This window comes from Lingula anatina, chromosome 6, assembly GCF_051362555.1.
Source record: "Lingula anatina isolate TDL-2025a chromosome 6, LinAna3.0, whole genome shotgun sequence".
Classification (NCBI taxonomy): Eukaryota; Metazoa; Brachiopoda; class Lingulata; order Lingulida; family Lingulidae; genus Lingula; species Lingula anatina.
The window spans coordinates 12,794,809-12,816,098 of NC_141772.1; the positions used below are offsets into that span (position 1 = coordinate 12,794,809).

The following is a 21,290-nucleotide window of genomic DNA, read 5'->3' on the forward strand; positions in this document are numbered from 1 at the left end:
TGAAGAATAGAATATCGGTGTATGTTGGCCCACTGTTGGCGTATATTCAAAAGAAACCCAAAAGCTACTGCAAAAAAAGTGAACAAGATATTAATAGCCGTTGATTCCAAAAATATGTTTAGTCTTACTGAGTTGTAATTGCTACCGACAAACTTATAACTACACGTGAGAGCATTTACACATGCCTAACCTCCAATGTCTTCAACTTCCAAGCATCACATATCAGGCAAATGAAACGGAAAAGTTACACAAAATGATATGTAATACCTTGCAACAGGCTTAACGGTTTGTCACTCACATATTTCTTAGGACCGGTAAAATCATTTATATCATTTCCCTTCTATTTCTTTTGAATTTTTGTCGTGTTAGAGGACTGCATAACGTGAACTTGCTCTCGTTGCTATGCAGTAAATTTATTCAGCACATGGGAATCTGTCTGCCCCCCCCCCCCCCCCCCCCCCCTCCACCATCCTCCACCTTCCCTCTACTAGGTCACGAAGAGAATTTTGTACACTATGTATTTCTCTGGGTATACACCAGACATGCTGATTTCTGTTCTCTGATGTTTTTTGCACAGTAACTTCATCAGCATCCTGCCATCACCCACCACCCAAACATCATATTTCTGACAACTAAGAATATTGGTATATATAGTGGCTGATATGACAGCCCAAATGACAAAAATAAAAAAGAAATGGTAAATTGATAAATGAGATAAACGAAAGCCCTCTGAATGGTTAAGAAGGTAAAATATCCTGCCACACACACACACACACACAGAGAGAGAGAGAGAGAGAGAGAGAGAGAGAAGGAAGGAATAGAAAATTGGTATTGGATGTATCATTATTCATTCTACGTTGTATCTAATTTCCTGAAAACAGACATTCTCGGGCGACGGCACACCTACCCGATACATTCTAATAAAATAAAGGCGAATAATTTGGATGAAATTTTTTAAAAAATTCCAGAAACACAACTGATGTTGTCGTTTCCTCGGTTTTCTAAATATGTATTGAGAAACAAGGCACTGCTTTACTTAACATTTATTTCATTGCATTCATTTGAAAAATATAGCGTAAGCGCCTTTCTGCCGTCTCATAAACGACATACATCAAAACATTTCTTTCCACGTGGCTTTAAAACAGCACAAGTTGATGAAGACAAACGCTGCAGCAGGCGCCGATGTTTCTAAATTCTCAACATTAACACACGCCTGATAACCATAGATTTCGCATTCACTGATACTGAAATTTGATAAACCAAGCGATTATCGAACTTATTTCCGTACCGTAAACCTATTCGGATTTCCCTTCAAGGTAAGAGAACCATCTCTTCAAAGTAGAAATGGCAGGAAAAAAAAACAAACTTGCTACCCCCCCCCCCAAATCCTAGCAACTCTATGCGCTCCTCTCGTTTCTAATCCCGTTCCTGTTGTACACGTATTGTACATCTCCATAGTCCTATTCAGAAACTACAAATTCACTCTCAATGAAGAATAATCCTCCCCATAAGTTAACTGCAGCAGCCTGCGAAATGAATAAAGCTCAACGTGCATATGGACACATGCTTCATAAAGACATGGCAATAAATTCATCTATACGGTCTATCACAACTCCCCCCTTCTTCTTCAGCCTCCCTCAAGTCATCAGAACTGATCACCCGATACACCCTCCCACGCGTCTGACCTCAGAGCGAGACAATAAAATAATCAGCGATCTCGTAGTAGAGGCTTTGGTCTCTTTATAGTAACTGGGGAAGTTGATTGATGTAGCACAGTAAAGTGAGGGGGTTGTACGTATCTCGTGAAGACGTGTCATCATTTATACTTTATGATATTGAATCATGAATTGAGCAGAAAATCGGCACAGTTCTGGGACTTGTGTCAAACGTATCTTTTAAAGCTCACGGAAAATAACACTTAGGCGAAAATAAGTGTTTTGATGTTCTGAACCATCCTTCATTAACATCAAGAGACCCAGTTACTCGCAACACACGTGCATGTGCACTTACGCCAGCAGCAAAAACTCACACCCATGCACTCTATCAGACGTAGAAAAGCATAGGAACACAGACGCATGCATCGCAATCAATGTGAACAAACTTTACGATTTGTACGTAAAAAACTGCAACTTACTTATACGCATGCACATGATTCTCTTCCCCCCCTCTCTCTCTCTCTCTCACACACACACACACAAACACACATACACAGGTACGCACACACACAAACGCACGCACACACATTCTATTCTAACCACCAAGAAGCAACGGTGTCCTTGTGAAGGTAAGTGCGCAAGCATACACACAAACGCACGCACACACACACTTGTGCTTCAGGCCACTAAGAAGCAACGGTATCCTCGTGAAGGTAAGTGCGCACGCACACACACAAACGCACGCACACACACACTCGAACATTAGACCACCAAGAAGCAACGGTATCCTCGGCACCAGCGTGAAGGTAACTGGCCGAAATCAGCTCCAGGCAGGCAGAGATGACTCAGCTCGAAGGAACGAATAAAAGACCAGTCCGTAAAAAAAGAGAAGAGAGTGAGAAAACCCAGTATATCCACAAACAAGCCCGCTCTTGACTCATACATGATCGAGAACGTGTGGGGCGCATTGGAAACGTTAGCTGCACAGCTCCTCCTTGTGTCACTGATTAGCCTGCTTGCGGAGCTAATTTAATGCAATACGTGGCAAGGCTTCTCTGCATATAGCGGATTCTCCGCCTCCAATTTCTCGTGTCTTAGTATGATATCGAAAACTGATTGCCTAGATGTGTCCCTTGACGCACATATTGATTTATCAATCGTGAAATTTTAGTAGCCTTAAGAGATTCTTCGAGTTGTAGACCGATATGGTATATTTTTTCAATCGCAAAATAAGATGCATGCGTTAAAGCGTAGTATCCATATTGATTAATTTTGGAAAAGCATTCTTGTTTTTGCACTAGATCCTAATAAAGTTGTAACAGGTGAATCTCTAAAGATCTGATACATTAATTAGTTTTCTTTGCATTGGAACCAATGCCAAAGAAACAGTTTTCTGCCACTGAACACCTCGGGGATGCCCAACATGATGCGTGTGCTTCCACATGTTTGCTGACAGCAGGGTCTGTGAATTATTAATTTCCTCATATTGAGGTTCATCTGCCGTTCGCATTTGGCGCTCATTACCAATGCCACCTACTAAAACTCCACCAGCTCATCAAATCGGTGGGAGGCAGACGTTAACATCTTTCTAACACATATGCAATACTATTTATCTTTAATAAGACAATACTCAATTAAAATGCGTTGCACCGGTCGCACGTGGTACCGTAACTACTTCAAACGCGTCGAATCGTTCTCTAAAGACAATAGATTAGGGAAAGGGCCAACACCGGACAAAACACTCCGGCGAAACATATGAAAAAACACCGGATACAATAACGTTACGGTCGCGCTAGTTTGTAAAGAAAACAGGTTCTTGCGGGTGGGGATGCGAACTGTGGTTGATTTAGCTGAAAATCGGTTTCTTTAAGAAACACACAAGATAAACTCTCTGGAGACCTATTAAGATGTGATTACAACGGGTAATTTAACTATGGTTAGCAACAGGTGAAGCTCCCCCGACGACCGTAATTACGTGCAATTACGGAAATCTTCGGAAATTGTCTCGCCGGTATGAATGAAGTGTGATTTTTGTACGTATATATTTCCAGTTGTACCACACCACCACAAGAAAAGAAAAGTAAATTGGAATGATACCAAATAGTGACACACCTATTGTTCTTTTATTAGACTGGATAAAAGATAGTTATATAATTTACACCCTGTCCACAGACGTGATGGCCTGTGTCATTAAGCAGCTGGCTGTACGTCTACGAACAGCATACGTCTGCGTGTGCGGCCTTGGTATTTCATGAACAATTAATTGGGAACAATTTAAAGCATTTGCAATTTTCACACAGGAAAGAGAAATGTGGGAGTCCTAAATTTTGGGGCGACGGAATAGTTTCTATTTGTCATGTAACTGAGACTTAAAAGTTATTCCTCCTTAAATCCGTTATATTCAGAGAAGTATGCACGCTTGTTATAGTCATACATTCATATATATTTTCTGATTGTAAGTTAAATGTCCAATTCAAAGTAAAGGTTTATCCCCTTTTCCGAGTCAAGTCTAGGAAATTCATGGGAGTACAATATCATACTTCTATATCGGAGAAACTTTCTCTCTCTATTTCTTGCACGTGCATATTTGCATGCCATTATTTGTATTTTTGTAACAATCTAGATTTCACTTTTCAGATAAATACTGCGTGCTATCCTTATCTGGCATTAGGGCACCTTGACAATGTCGGAACCAATTTTGTTCAAGGTTTGTAGAAAAAGATATCAAAGCCGCTAAGATTGGTTGAAACTTGGAATCTTTTCAGCCTTCATGTGTTTCAGTTTTGCGTGAGTCTGTAGCACTGGTGGTGAGCTCTTTCCCCGCCCCTCACAGCGTAAATAAGACATCAGATGCGCCAGATGGCTCTAATCCACGCCTGGGTTGATTTCAAACTTTCAAACTAGAGAAAGGTGCGATGCAGATGTACAGCACACCAGCTGTGATCGATTAATAACCTCAAAACAACCGATGTTTGTTGCGTACATTAGCACTAATTTTGCGTCATTCGTGGAATGCACATTGTTTTTAAGACGAGGGATGCTCAGAGGTGAAATGTGGCCATAAAGCTATAGAGCTGAACCTGAACCACGTGGTCGCTTATCAACACCTTTAATACTATATATAATATTGAGATACATGTAGCCCACACTTTTACAGCAAGCCTTTACTTTGTCAGACCTCCACTTGCACTTTTTATGACATATTGATAAATTTAAGTTCGTCTCTTTTAGTCTTGTTGTGGATGATGTGAAAGGATAAACTTTCAGGTTACATTTCTTCTCATTTTTAAAACTGAACTTCTTATCTTTATTATTCCAGAATATTAATTGCAAATCAGTGTATTAATTTCCACAGCGAGGGGTAAATTCTACGTGAAATTCATAATAGCATCCCGCATCTCTGCATACCAGGGGTCGTTGATTACTGTCAATGCGATAATTATTTATTTATTATTTATTATTTATTGCGGTTCAAGTACATTTTTTACAATGACTATGACCTAACAGTATACATAATATAATCATATAACTAAAATTACAATAGTAAATTACAATATTGTTTATACAATAACTGTGATCAGATTTTACAATTGCAGTATACGCTCGTTACTTTGGTTGACTAGGTGGTGGTTGGTTGAGAATATTTTTTCTTTCCTTATTACACATTGTGATATAGTGGGCCACATTCTTTATAACATGTAAATCGTTTGACTGCATTATGCATTTGAACTGACCCTCTGGGGTTTGTGTAGGATCTGGTTTTAGGATCTCCCTGTGTTTGGTGAGTAAGGGGCATTTTAAAAGAAAGTGTATTTCGTTTTCCACTTCATCTGAGCATAACTTGCAGATCCTTTCTTCAGGGGGTATTGATTTTGGTTTTCGGTATCTGCCTCTTTGGATTTCTAAGTCATGTGCCCCTGTTCTAAATTTTGCCAAATTTTGCATTTCATGTTTTGGTATAGGTGCTGTTGTGTACGCTTCCCTTTCATAATTTGTTTTAAATAATCGATATGTACGTATAATGATTGCATGACATGTTGGTAAACCGCAAGCACCTACGCATTTTATTGTAATAGGCTAACATCAGTGTCACAGCATACATATTCGATTTTGTTTCGCACGTAATTTACTTAAGCAGCACATGCTTATCCACTCAACTCAGTCACGCACAAAAATCTTCTTTTTGTGTGGGGGTTCAATTGCAGAAAACAAAATAACGATGAGATTTTACATAAAATAAAAACACGAAAATAAACCATTCCCTGAAGAAGTACACGTGGAAATTTCCCTCGAAATGACGTCAGAGTCGAAAACGAGTTTACTACGCTACTATTGGCGATCCCTTGTCATGTGACCAAGCTGTCCGCCATACTACTAAATTGGGAATCTCCCTGGAAAATTTTCACAGGGTCGATTTTAGAAAATTTGGACCGAGGAAGGCTTCCATGGAAGAAAAAAGAAGCTCCGGCAGGTAAGAGAAGACAGTACCGACCTGTTGTGATCCCTTACTGTACAACATCACCGGTTAATCTCGTACTGTAGCAGGATGAAACCGACGTCTTTGTCTCTACCATGAAATGAACTAGTTGGTTGACCTGAAAATACTTGACCTGATTTTTCATGCTTAGAGAGGTATCCATGCTATGCGAACTTAGAGGTAGATACGCAGGTGAAATGGTGCATGGGTGTGCGCCAAAACTTAGTTCTAAATGATATCTGTGAGCGGGAACGTCTGGGGTTGTGTGGGCTCCAGTTTAGTCTCCATCATATAAAACTACGCGAACTTGTGCCACACATTAGGTAGGACTTTATTAGTTGATGCTAACATTAACACTCCGCCCCCATATCGCACTTGTCACTGCACTAGAATATCCGAAATGTATTCAGTAAAAACCGCATGCTAGTAGGCGAAATGCAGTATCACACTTGCCTTTGTCAGTTTTAGTTACCTGAAGCTGGCATCATTCTTAATTATACAAATGGAAACCAATGCACTTAAAAGTTGAAGACCTAAAATATTTGCAGTACTAATGTAACGTGAAAACCCATCCATTGCACAAGTGGGCCCGTACACACTACCACAAAGCATCACTTATTTAATTATGAAGACTAAAAGTTACTGCGCTGTCTTTCCTCCCAACACATACACGTTCTATTTTGGGGTAGCCGTACATGTGGGAGTGTTGGCTATCAAATGGCTGTCAAAGCCAGGGGTAATCCTAGAGAGGGGTGAGAAACGTCCATTGTTCTCGTCAGCGAGGCTGGCTTTTTTCAGGGTATGTACGCACAGACAGAAAACTAAGTATTGTGGGAACGTTACTAATGAAGCCACTTGTAGTACTAGTAGATATCAGCCTGTAGTCTTGAACAAGCGCCTCGATGACGAGTGAACAGTTGTCAAAAACAAAAGACCCAGGTGTGGTAGTTCGACTACTGTTCATGCGTGCCGCAAAGACCAAACCTAATTGCTCCTCAAGGTCACAAAACAATATCCGGTACTGACGGCTAGGCTCGTCTTAATCATATAAGTAGCGCGTTTCCACCGCCTGTCAAAGCACAGGATGTCAGCCATCTTGGTACAACGGCAGTCTCACTGTGATTTTCAGTGTTTTATTAATTACTTGACTGTGAGCAGTGTTGTCCCTGCAATTCAAATGAATTTGTATGGCAATTCACTTTTCATTATTTTCGATGTTTTTACTAGAAACTTCAAACCCGTTCAAATGTCATGAGAGCTGAGGCCATCTCAGGAGTGAACATTTTCTGTAATTTTATTGGTCGGAGAGCTTAAAGTTAATGATAAATCTTGAAAAAATTGAAAATTGCCTGGTTCTAACAAATTAATACAAAAAAACAGAAATTAATCAAAGTGACCACAATTGAATTTTGAAAATATTAAAAAAAACAAAAAAAAACCTTAAACTTGGCAAGTTGGGGGGGGGGGGGAGAACTGCAATAGCACCGCCATTTCTGTGACTGTCACACTGAATGGATTGAGGTCATTTCAATCAATTCTGGAAAGTACGTCAATGGGGGCTGTTGACTGCACTGTCTCATATTGATCCTACTTGATGCTGTCTAGGCATTGCATACAGATTCAAAGTATCACACTGTGCTGTCGGGAAGTCTAAATTATACTGCCAGTAGCAAATATAATAAACTTCACATGAACAGTGACATGCTTATGTCATGTATTGGAGACTAGGAATTGTTTGTCTTTCACACCACGTTGATTCTCAGTAAATTGTATTGAGCATTTTAAGTGTTCCTCTTGGAAGTAGGTGCTAAATCAATGACTTAATGATCTTTTCAAGGTGCCTTCTATTGTATATGTTGCCACGTTGTCACATCTGATGCTAGAAAATCTTTCTGTTCTTGACATTGATATATCCAATATAAGGGAAAAAACCTGTTTGTTTTATCTCAATTTTTCTGAACGAAATGGCAAGCAAAGAAGTAGTGACAGGTGCGTGGAGAAAAACTGACACAGAAAGGGAGATCTAGCAGCATACCACTCCAATTATCTCCATATTGTCTGATATATACTTAATAGAGATTATAAGCCTGCCTTCACTTTCTGCCTTTCACTCATGAATGATGTCAGGAGGAAATGAAAAACAGAGATAGAGAGAAGGCAGCAGCAGGCTTTTACTGTTACAGAATCTTTCGAGTTTGAAATGGAAATCACTGTAGGAAATTTGATAAATTTTTTGTCTGTTTTTTTTTGTGATTTATCATATGATACATGAACTAGGAAGATAAAAAAAATTGTTTTCCAGACTGTAATTTAGGCTACAGCCTTATTGTGATAGAATGCTGGTGACGCAGCTGTCAAGGTGCATTGTATACATCCTGCTGGGGTAGCGCTAACTCTCTCCAATTTAGCCAAATGCTAAAACTGACTAAAATTGGCTGAACAAAATAGGGTTGATTTGACTTGTTTTAGTCAATTTAAACCATTTGGAGAAACAAGTGATAAAAAGTAGTCATTTGGCTAAAAAAAAAAAAATTGCTAGCACCACTTAAGACAGGTCTAATTGCCAGTTACACCAGATGCCCTATAAGTGTTTTGACATTACACAATTCTTAGACAAGAGAAGATGGCAATATTGGTGTCATTTAGAACTTGTTATCCACTCAAGATAGATACTAAATTTTTCAGTTGGTGGGAAGAGCAAAAATATTGATGGTAGATGCAAAAGTTATGATGAAGAAAAACGTAATTTGAAATATCTCTTAATACATTTTTATTTTAGCAGTAATACCGCTGATCTTACATTTTACTTTCAACAAAAAATTAAGCTTTACTTTGTTATACTGTAGGCCTTTATATTTTTCTTTCATTTACACCATTCATTTTAGGTTCTTTTTTTTTTTTTCGATATTTTTATTTAAGGTCTTTTCACTGGTTTTCACTCTTACTGATCTGCTTAATATGTTCATCACACTGAAATGCATTAATGGTGCAGTTTTAAAGAGATGGATATTATTATCAAATTCCATGTGACAACACAACTTCAGCAGTTCTAAAAATACCAATTTGTCTGTGATGCTCTGTCAATTTAATTCTATTTCAGCAACTCGCGGCCAATTTTACTCCATTAATCCAACTGAGTTGCATTGAATTTGCTGATAACCACTGCGCAGTTCTCGATGGTCTTTTCTGACCTAGTCTGACTTCACAGCATGCCATGCTCTGTTATCTAATATAAAATTGCCCTGTACATGAAAATAGCATTTCATGTTTTTTTTGGGAAAAATGAACCATAGATTTTATTTTGATTATGGTGATAAGGCATATCTGAATATTGCTACCTATTTGAAAGTGTGAAAGTGACATTTAGGGCACTTGTTCGTTGTGAGTGATTATTCAGTTAATACTGAAGTCAGTCTGTGCTAAGACCTGTACTAGTATGTACTAGTAGTAATTTCAGGCCTACCCAACTACCAGACTTGGCACCGAATGATCCTGAATTCACCGGTAGATCAGACCACACTACCTGTTTTCAAGGTGTGTGTCAGATCGCATTACACAGTATCATACCCTGAACACATTTTGAGTGGTGATGCAATGCTTTTCAACCCCGCTGAGAATCGTCACTATCACATCGCATACTAGGCAAGAGTGGTGTCGCGTCTGATACTGTGTAATGCGATCTGACGCACACCTTGAAAACGGGTAGTGTTGTCTGATCTACCGGTGAATTCAGGATCATTCGGCAGGGCTCGACATTAGCGCCTGTCCGCCTGTCCGGGACAGGTAAAAATTCAGTTCGGACAGGTGAAGTTGCAGGGTTGGCTGTCCGACGGACAGGTCATGCTTTATGAGAAATTTGGAGCAAAAATCTTTAAAAATCACTTTTTGTTGCATACTAACGTCTTTTTGCCTCTTCCTAGACGACATTGAAAAAGAGTGACCTACTTTTGGCACAAAACACATGCAGTCGCAAAACGAAGTCTGAGCAAACTTACCGCCAAATTATGAAAGTGAACACCCTCCAGAACTTCAGCAGACAAAATTTATTCACATATCAGGTTCACTACTGAACATTTATTTAGTTAAAAATTTACGTGGTTTAGTAATAAAGACACTTCCATAAACAGAATCTACACAAGTACTGTGCTGGAGCCAGATTGGACTGGATGAACTGGCTATATCTAGTTCGTTGTCAAGGCAACAAACTGCCTGTCAATCAAACACGTTGTATGCTATCTGCTCACTATAGACAGTGATATCTTTGGGGCTGAAGATCTTGTTGAAATGTTGTTTATTTGCCAAAATATAACCTGAAATTTTGTATGATGTTTTTTTTTTAATGACTCTAGCATCACCTCTGTTATTTACAGTTTAAAATTTAGTGCTGGAATATGATAAATTAACATTGCTCTCATATACCAGTGTGATATTGATGTAAGGAAGAAATTAGTAATAACAAATATGAGAATTTTAATAAAAAGAAGGGGAACTTTTTTATACTGATTTTATTTAGTTCATATATGTTTAAAAAATCAAACACGTGATAACCCCTTAAAAAGTTAAATTGTTAACATAAATATAAGTAAAGTATTATAAAATTTCTTTAATTTTCATTGAAATTTATTCAAATATTATAAATTTTGAATATTTTAATAAAATTAATTTAACAGTACTGTACCCCCTCCCTACTTCCCACTCAGGGTTTTTTTTTTAGCTTTGGTTAAACTTCATGTGAATCTGTTATCAAATTGCAGACTTACAATTAGTAGACCCTGTACCCCAAATCCTAGGAGAAGCCCTGATGTGAATTATCAGACTTAAATGCAAGATTAAATCTTCAGGAGTTCACAAGTATGAAAAAACAAATTTTAATCTGAACATAGATTCACTTTAAGGTGCATTTTCGGGGCTCATATGATTGAATGTTTTGGTAATATATACATTAATTTAAATGTATGACCACACATATAAATTGACAAAGTTCAAATGTATGAATAGAAAAAATTTATTGGTTTTGTGGACAGGTTGGATTGAAAATCGGACAGGTCAAATTTATGAGCACCTGTCCGAAGGACAGGTGCTCATAAAAGTTAGTGTCTAGCCCTGTTCGGTGCCGAGTCTGGTAGTTGGGTAGGCCTGAATTTTAAAAATTATTTCTCTCTCTCTCTCTCTCTCTCTCTCTCTCTCTCTCTCACTCTCACACACACACACACGGGTTTCTCCCTCTTTCATACACACATCTGGGTTTTAAACTCCCTCTCGTTCTCCCTCTCTCTTATGCATGCACACAGTGGCTTTTCATTATCTTACACACATGTACAAGTGGACTTCTCTCTCTCTCTCAGTCTCTCTCTCTCTCACACATACACACGCGTGCGCACACACACACACACACACACACACACCCTCCCACCTCAGCCCTTCAGTAACAACCAAACAACCAATGATAGCAGATGAAGCACACTTTTTTTCAACCTAATCAATTAAAATTTGTGAATATGATGATTAAATGATTGATTTTTAGACGAGGTTAATTTCCCTACAGCTGTTAGTGAAAAAAGAAAAAAAAATCTATATCAGCTGCTTTGAGCAATACCAGAAAGAAAAAAAAAGGAAATCCACATAAGGCCTGCAAATTGTTAGTAAATCCCAAATTTCATCCAGAGTCAAAAATATGAAGTCTAGACAAGGGATCCACATACCATAGTAAATAGTTTATGAGGTCATAACCCAGACCAGTGTCGGTGAACTTCTCAAGGGTGTTTACGTTATGTTAGAGTGACGTGTGTAACAGCGTGTAACGTGTAACGCGGAAGCTGGAATAATGTGGAACGGCCAACTGCTACTACAGTCTGCCTGGAGTAGGGTTGTACAATGTTTTTGATGTTTTCATAGCTGCCATTAATTTCTTTTTTTTTTTTTTAATTAAAAAAATTTTTTTTTGTAGCCCAGTAAAATATTTTTCACCATTGCCTGTGAATATCATTTTTGATGGTTGTTACAGCACAAAAAATGTTGAAAATATGAAAGTACAGTATTAATTTCTAATTACTGTGATTAAGTTCCAGCAATTTGCTTGGCAATGCATGTTTGAATTAGTGCATGCATGTATGATCTGTTATTATGTAAGCAAGTGAGAGCAATCTCACTACAAAACAGCTCACAAATTCATCCAAGTGACGTCTGTTTGGATGTATGTGCATGTAACAGAATTTCTGGTATTTAGGTCTTTCTTCTAATAAATTTGGGCCCAAGAAGGTTTTGAAAACAACATACATACACTGGTAAAGTTTTTCTGGTTGCCATAAGTGATCTATGAAATGTGAGTTTTTATGTACAGCAATTCTAAATATAGTGAACGTTTGGAGAGAAAAAGGAATATTATCCTAGAGATATTGATCTGTATGTGCACAAACATCAAACTTGTATAAATTTTTTAATTCCTAATTGTTCTGTTTTTATCAATATTTTCACTTCAGATCCAAGCGGATAAGAACAGCAGAAGAAGAGGGCTGGGACTGCAGCGTGTGTACCTACAGAAACTCTCCGGAAGCCTTTAAATGTGATATGTGCGATGTACGGAAGGGGACATCCACTAGGTATGTCTCCCTCCCTCTGTCTCTCTCTCACCTGCCTTCGTTACCTATTTCTCTCTCTCTATCTCTCTCTCTCTTTTCCCCTTCCTTTCCTGCCTTTTTGTTAAGACCATTTAATTTCAGAATATGTTCACAGTTTAAGTAAGGATTTGATTAGCAAAATGATTATTGAGTTGACATTTTCATCATAAAAATGAGAAAACACCCCCATCAAATGGTACATTTTTCCTGGTAATCATCCAAAAAGTAGAAGTGTTTTGATCAATATTAATGACGCTGCCAGATCCACCTTGTAGTATAAAATGATGCAAGTCCCTGAAGACCGATTATCAACAACTTCTCCACCCACGCCACCTTCAGTATCCCATCAATTATTTAACTTTTTTCACAACTGGCCCAGTTTCCGCAAGAGTAGTCAAAGCAGTCAGACTGACATCTATTTAATGCCTAGTCAATTCTTGTGTTAACCCGAGGGGTAATTTTTTTTTACTCAATGTAGTCAGTGTTACTGTTATGGTCATTGGATTTGTAATTGAACGCTTGCTTTTATTGATATTTAGGAAACCCAGAATAAACCCTCAATTGGTTACGCAGCAGTTGGCGCAACAGTTTGCACCGCCTCCTCCCCCGAAGAAAGACAAAAAAGAGCTCGGCGGCAGAAAGAAAGAGCATGGTGTGAATGGACTGAAAAAGTAAGTGAATTTTAGGGGGATGTAAATTGTTTTCCCCTTGCTATCCAGTGGTGGGCAACAAAAAAGATCATGGATTAATGTCATCTAGAAGGCTTAAACAGCTGGCATATATAATGTTTTTCTGGCATAGTTTCTGCTATAAAACGTGGTCAAGATGTTTTAAAAGTTAACCCAGTTATGTTATTAAGAACCTCAAAATGATGGAGAGCTCTAAATAAAATGGAATTGGCATGCATGGTATTAGTTAATATCTTTTCTTATCACCTTGGGAATGACATCTCTGATACAGAAAAATCCTGAAAGCATTTTGGTCATGGTTTCATCCAAAAATGAATGGTACTATGTGGAATTGACTCAAACAAAAAAATCAAACCAAAATTGTTAACACCTATTGCTATCCAAATATAAGAAAATCAGAAAAGTAGATATGACAATTTTGGGGGTTAGAGTTAGTCTTACAAATCTTTTTCTGTGAGAAAGATTCTTCTTGGGTAGCTGGCAATGCTGAAGGTAAATGTTGCTATTTTGTGAGACAAGAACGAAAACAGAGACAAGAACGAAAACAATTCAGAACTGATTTATATAGAGCTACATTCTTTGTAAGTCAGGAGACCAGCAGTTGTGGAAGCAATTGTGGTAGGATGCCAGCGTGGGGGATTGGTTTGAGGTCAAGGGCATTCATTTATAAGGAAAAGTTGAGATGTCTTGTAATTCTTTAGAGAACGTCTTTCATCTCTGAGAATAGCTGACCTTGGAACAGAGTAGTACATTCCTATTCCAGATTTTACACATATCTTGTGTGAATGTATTGAATTTGGCAATAATTCCACGAGCAGACGATTAACTAAGTGGCGTTATTTATACGTCCATGTCTTGCATGTTGGAGGGAAAATGTAAACAAAACAGCTACCATGGGCACGGCATGTGTGCCACTTTGAGATTTTGATCTGTAAATGTCAGATGACAATTTGGAAATTCTTTTGAATATAGGCATGTACTTGGTACTGATAATTGCATCATTTCAAATTATTTGGGAAATAGGGGAAATTAGATGTGTGTTAGGTTAATTTGAAGTCAAGTTAGTGAAAATTGACTGCAGAGGATGAGTTAAGGCTTTACGTTTTCAGATAATTTCTCATGTCATCTATCCTAAGGATTCTCATCGTTTATGTAATGTTTTCCTTTCCAGGCTCCCACGACTGAAGAATATTGATCGCAGCAGTGCTACGCACATGGAAGTTACAGTAGGCGCAGTAACAGTAATCATCACAGACTACAAACCAAAAGAAAGGAATCTCTCTTCAGAAACAAACAATAACAGTAACAATAATAACAAAAACAAGTTCGGCAACAGTGACGGGAATAGCACATCTAATAACAGTAGCGATGCAGAGGACAGCAATGACTCTGTGGATACAATAGAATATGACCAAGAGGACATAGCGGAGGAAGCATAAATTGTCTGGACTGTTTTAGTTAGCTACAGTGTGATTGATTCATCTGGGGAATTCAGGGAAGGTTGGATAAACGTCAACTCTTGGCTACAATCACAGACAGCACACACAGTTGGGGCCATGTTGACCTGTCAGTTGGACCATTGTTGACCTGTCAGTTAGGCCAATGTTGACCTGTCATTTGGGCCAATGTTGATTTGTCATTTGGGCCAGTGTTGTCCTGTCACTTGGGTCAATGTTGGCCTGTCACTTTGGCCAGTGTTGTCCTGTCACTCAGGCCAATGTTGACCTGTCACTTTGATGAGCTGTCTTCTGGGTCAGTGTTATATGAGATTTAGCCAATGTTGTGCTAATGTGACCAGTGGACTTGATCCAGGTTGGGTTTCTGATTATCAGACAACTGGGTAAATTTTGGAATGAATGAGATCCATGTCTTAAGCCAAGGCTGGGCCAATGTTGACAGGTTGACTGGGCAATGTTGGGTCAAAGTTGACTTGTCAGCTTGCCTGTTGGATGGGCAATGTTGACCTGTTGGATGGGCAATGTTGGGTCAAAGTTGACTTGTCAGCTTGCCCAAGATGGGCTGATGTTGACCTGCTGACTGGACATTGTTGGGTCAAAGTTGACTTGTCAGCTTGCCCAAGATGGGCGGATGTTGACTTGCTGACTAGGCAATGTTGGGCCAAAGTTCACTTGTCAGCTTGCCCAACATGGGCTGATGTTGACCTGCTGACTGGGCAATGTTGGGCCAAAGTTCACTTGTCAGCTTGCCCAACATGGGCTGATGTTGACCTGAAGGCTGGTCCCATAGTAGGTCAAGGTTCTTCTGTGTTGAGTCAATTTTAGGAGCTATTTGCATTAATTTGGATAATATGATAAGGAAGATGTGTGGAAAAAGTATATTCATTTTGATCTTGACTAGAATTTTTCGTGTCCATTTCTTAAAGCTCACTTTCATAAATGTGGTATGATTTCAGTGGATAATGATAATTCTGTCATTTAATGTCATCATCCAAGATCATGTGATGTAGCTTGCACAGTTCCCAGTATTTCCTAGAACAAAATTCAGTTTATTAAAAAAAATTATGTCGATTTTTAAATTTCACAAGCACGGCATTCAGGTCAATTATGATTTAGACTCTTCTCTTTAAGATCAAATATTACCAGGATACATTTCATAAAGATTTGAATAATATTATAATATATATATGTTAATGTATATAAACACTTTAATATAATTATGAAGTAATATAAGTTTAAATACATGGTGATGAGAGATGCGCTAAAGAACGTGTGAGACACCTGTTATAGCACAATATTCTGTGTGTGCTGTATACTATATGGGAGTCTTCAGCATCCTCCACTGATCAATCCCATTGTGATAAGTTTATATTGAGAAATCCATAGCAGCATTGTCAAAGTTTCCCAAGGTCAAAATGATACTGACAGGTGCTTTGAAATGGAGTTAGAGCTATCACCAGGTGTATGTAATTTACATACAGTAAAACAAATGTATCTGGGGGGGAGAGAGGGGGGGGAAGGGGGTGTCATTACTCTCTGACACTTAATACATTTTTCTTTTTTTTGCAAATGGCTTAATATCACTAAGTATGACTAAACAACATGTTTGTTTTTCCCTGTTAGTCATTGGCATGACGAAATTAGTTTCTAGATGTTTGGAAAACAATTAGTCAGTTTTTTTTGGTAAGAAAAAGGGGGGAGGGGCACTTTGATTGTGATGTACATGTGGTATGTATATGTGTTTGTGCCTGTGTTCAGGAGAGTATGTGAATGCAGTAGCTGATCTCACTATTGAAATGTATTATACTTCAAAATCTATAACACTTGGCTTTGTATACAATATCATACAACTGTCGTGGTACTGGTTAAATATGTAATAGTGGTTGAATAGATTACATGGCATTGTTCAAAGACCAGGCTGTAAATATACAAATTAAATGCCCTGGTCCGAAGTTGAGATTGGTCTTGGTTGGGTCCTAGACACTGAGCAAGAGCCAATTTTATTTATGTAAAAATATGAATAGGTAAACATAAATGAAACTTGTACATGGTATGTAGCTCTGGACAGTGAAAATGGAGTTAACATCGAACAGAAAGGTCTCAGAAAGGTATTTTCATTTTCGGCACACAACCTTACAAATCGCTTGTTAATGCTTCTCGTGGACAGAAAGCGGTTTACTTTGCTCTGGACGTATTTTGATGATACATTTGTTTGTACCTGTGCAGTACACTGACTGAGGATGGTTATTTTATAGCAATAGATACATTTTAAGTCACTGCCATTCAGTAAGGAGGGAGAGAGAAGGTTTCTGTAACATGTATAGTATACAAAATATGTTTCAGCAGATAAGAAACAAGCCAGATTACATAAAATAGGTCTCTGATATATTGTAAACTTGACCCAAAAAGTTCCGAAACACGAAATTGTTTTTTCAATAAGTAAAAAAACTATGTAGTGGGGAAAATCATCTGAACTTTTTGGTTGAGTATATTTACCGGAGGTTTACATGAGCTGCACCATTTCAGAACTGGAGATAACGATATATTTTACCCACTTAACCTACTATTTTCAATAACAAGACGAGGCAGCTAATAGCAGAGTGCATCTCATATTTGTAGCATCAAAACTGGGCTAACTATCTATGGACAATGAAGCACATTTTAAGGTTAAGAAATTAATTTTAATTGTCAAGAATATTGTAAATAAAAGTGTACATGTTAAAAATGAATAATGGGTTTTTATGGCTTTTGTATGGTTAGCATTTGAAGGAAAGCAGATATACTTTTGCAATGTCATCTATTCATTTTCATGGTGTGGGCTCTGAAGCATTGCCTACTCATTGGGCCCTATGTGCAAGGTGCTCCTGAAAATTAATATGACAATTTATAGGATTTCAAACAAAACATGCAATTTGGAAAGGTATTCAACAGTATTCCAATACTTATCAACCCAAAATAATGGCTGGCTATCTGTCAATCTTCATCCATCAATTTACACAGTAACTAAATATAAGTATTGTCTATGGAGGCATGAGCTGGTTATGCTTCCAGTACAAATGCAGTTTATTAGCAGAGATATTTATTTTATTAATTAAAAAGAAATTGGAGGACATAACTATCAATAATTTGAACAGGAAGATCCTAGGCAACGGAGTTGGTGGATGGCCACTTCACAGCATTGTGCATTGGGCAAACTGATACTGTTTACTAGAAAAATGTTTATACATACTTTGAGAGACATCAGGTGATAGAAAGTGAAAGATAATTTCCGAGAAGCCCCACTCAGGTGGAGTGAAGCCACAGAAATATTAACAAAAGCCATATACTTAATCCACTGCATGTGAGCAGTTTGTTTTCTCTGCTGGTGAGAGTTAGAATTTGTCCTTTTATCCTGACAAAGATTCCACAGTTTGTTCCCAGCCAAACTATCTCGCAACATTGATCAATCCAACTCCACGGGGACTATAGCTGATTGCAAGCAGATTAACTGACACACCTCCTTAAGCAACAGGGGTGATTAAAGGGATAACAACTGTTCATTTTGGCAAAAAAAAAAAGAAAAAAAAAAAAAGATTTTCCTGGGGTAAAGGACAATTTCCCGTACTAACCAATGGTTAATGAATCCATCCCAACATTCAAAGTTAGTCCCTGGTTTTTTTTTTTCTAAAGAGTTAGTTTTTTTATTATATTCTCTTAAGAGATTATTTTGAAGTATAGCCATCTATCTAGGTCACCCAAATGGCAAGCACAAATTCCAGAATTATTGCGTTAACTGCCGTTTTAGGGGTAAAATAGAATTTATAATATTTCCATGAGTTGTTTACAATGTATTTATTGTGAAACATGAATTTCGTACAAACAGTCGTTATCCCTTTAACTTTTGTTTGTGCACAGCTTCTGGATGCTTTTTCACTTCATTTTGAGTGCAACTGAACATATACATAGGTTATAATTACATAAGATTGTAAGTTATTAAGATGGTTTTGTTATTCCCAGTGACAGATTTCTTAAGTCTAGAGGATAAAATGGCAATAAAAGAATGACACCATGCAATTGATTCTCTTCTGTATATGACTTGAAAGCAAACAATTTTGTTCAGGAAGAGTAACCTCCCTTATGGTATTGCTTTTATTTTTCCAGCTGAAATAGTAATTTGAAAAAAAAAAAAAATCCATCTATAAAGCTGATAGGAATAGATACTGCACTTTGATCTTAGCCAAAAGGCCAAGAATTATAAAACATTTGATAAAAAAAAGAGTTACCTTGATATAGACTTACTGCCATCTGTGTTTCTATGACAACGAAAATGGTTCAGTGTAAACTCAAGATTAATCCCAGACCAAGTCAATCTTTCAAAATTTGTTCTTTCGTTTCAAGGAAATAATTGACCACAACGCCAACGTAAAGGCATCTTTCCTTTCATTGTAGTGATACTGTATCTGCATGCCTTCCACAATCTTTTTCATATTGCACAAGAGCTGACTCACCTGGCCCGTGCAGAATCAACTGGTTGTGTGTAAACAGGGCGTTGAGTCGAACTGTAAAGGAAGGAATTCAAAGCCTTGTTTTACAAAGAACAGTAAATTAAATGTGTTTGCAGCTATTGTAACAATGGGGCAAGTTCTTAGAGAAACATTTTGTTAAATCTAATGAGGAAGTGACATTCAATTTATGGCTATTTTGAATGATCTATATTTTGGCTGAGAAGAACTGGTATTTGCCACGCTTCCCTTGAAAACAACAAATGTTTACACGCTCACTCCTACTAGCTACCTCAAAGGAAGGCGTCAGAAAAGGTGGAGCTTTCTTAATCAGGCCAGAGTTGATGAATTTTCGTTATAACTTTTACTATTGGATATTTGTACAGTTTACTACATAACCATATTTTAAACTGAGAAAGTATGTGGCTGTTTTATTTGTGGTTTAACTTTGTAAGATATGTGCTAAAAAAAATGTAACCCTATTCCAAGCTTTGTCTCGTGGGACCTTTACAAAGTAACACAATTCTCTTTTTGTAGGTTTATATGATTAAGTACAAAGTAAAATAATAATAATAATAATAATAAAGCTCATAATTCATGGCCCTTTACTCATTTCATTATTTTACTTTTCTATATTTGAAAGAGGCCCAAAAACAATCTGCTTTATTTTGAAAATAACACTTTGAACATACATTTAGTAAAACAAACATCTCACGACTGATGCCTTGGGGAGAAAAATACATAAATGAGGGAGTCTTTATTTTCTTTCTAAGAAAAAATTGGGTTAAGTGAGGAAAAGGTGTGTTGAATATGATGTATTGACTTGCACAGCTGGTTTCTAACTTCTAATCCATCTTTAAAAATAAAACCTGGCAGACTTTAAGAATCAATCAATGTATTCAAAAGGAGAACAACTTTTCAGGAAGCACGTAAACATTTGTAATAAATCAAAATATATAAGGTGCCAAATTGTGTCCCCCTGTAAAGTTAAATGGACAAGGCCCAGTTATTTCACAACAAGGTGACATGTGCTATAGTGGCATAGATTTACAAATGGAACATAAAATTGCTAATCATGACTTGTCTGGCATCATGCATGCAAACACTATGTACAGCAGCCTATAATGCATGACTCCCCCCCCCCCCTTTTTCTTTGACCCCTCCGCCAGTTGCACAAGTCTGGCTGGACTACTTTTCACGAAAAATTAGGCCTCTTCATATTGTTAACTAGCTAAAGGATAACTCCCCCAGGTGGGGGAGGGGGGAGGGGGAGAAGAGGAGGAACCACAATCAGAGTATCAGGTATACATCTCTGAAAATATGACTGGCATTTTTACCCCATTTTTAAAAGCAGAAAGTTTACAACAAAAAGCCATTTTTAATTCTGATTTATTGCATTTAACTCTCTGCATAATTTGTTAATCCTGGCACCTGCAACAATTAATTGCAACATGTGGTATCATGACTGTGACAATACCTAAATGATGAGGCTGCAACAAATTCATGGCAAAAGTCGTGCACCAAAAACCCTTTACAGCACATTTTACAAAACCAGTGAAAAAAAATCAAAACAATGCTTTTTTCTTCAGCAAGGGTGAACTAGTAACTGAGTACAACACTTTGGCCCCTTGCCCTCTTATAAAAATCATAATAGAAGTGCACTCCCAAAACCTCAAAACAGACACTTCGACACTACCCCACAACTGGAGTGTTATAGTTCACCACCTCCGTACTTCAACAAGATGTAACAGAAACCAACTCAGTAATGAGGTTGAAGGAAGCATTTACAATGGATATGATCTTAGTATTGTACGCACGGGTCAGAGAGACAAATTGGCAGAAAGGACTTATTAACCTGCCATTTTCAGGACAAAGAATAAAATAAAACCATAGTTTAAAGAACATCTGCATTAA

The 21,290-nt window shown here is 37.7% G+C and overlaps 1 protein-coding gene across 1 annotated transcript; it reads left to right on the top strand.

Moving 5' to 3' along the window:
* The first annotated feature begins 5,937 nt into the window (after window positions 1–5,937).
* LOC106166060 (YY1-associated factor 2) lies at window positions 5,938–18,948 on the top strand. Its single transcript, XM_013544476.2, has 4 exons — window positions 5,938–6,126; window positions 12,612–12,731; window positions 13,289–13,420; window positions 14,610–18,948. Exons 1-4 carry the CDS (start codon window positions 6,101–6,103, stop codon window positions 14,875–14,877), a joined length of 546 nt encoding a protein of 181 aa, XP_013399930.1. The 5' UTR covers window positions 5,938–6,100; the 3' UTR covers window positions 14,878–18,948.
* The last annotated feature ends 2,342 nt before the right edge of the window (window positions 18,949–21,290 follow it).

Excerpts from the sequence above, each read along its gene's own strand:
- LOC106166060 (XM_013544476.2), top strand. The coding sequence starts at position 6,101 with ATGGAAGAAAAAAGAAGCTCCGGCAG. Across the intron at positions 12,732-13,288 it reads CGGAAGGGGACATCCACTAG|GAAACCCAGAATAAACCCTC; the intron begins GTATGTCTCCCT and ends ATTGATATTTAG. Across the intron at positions 13,421-14,609 it reads GGTGTGAATGGACTGAAAAA|GCTCCCACGACTGAAGAATA; the intron begins GTAAGTGAATTT and ends TTTCCTTTCCAG.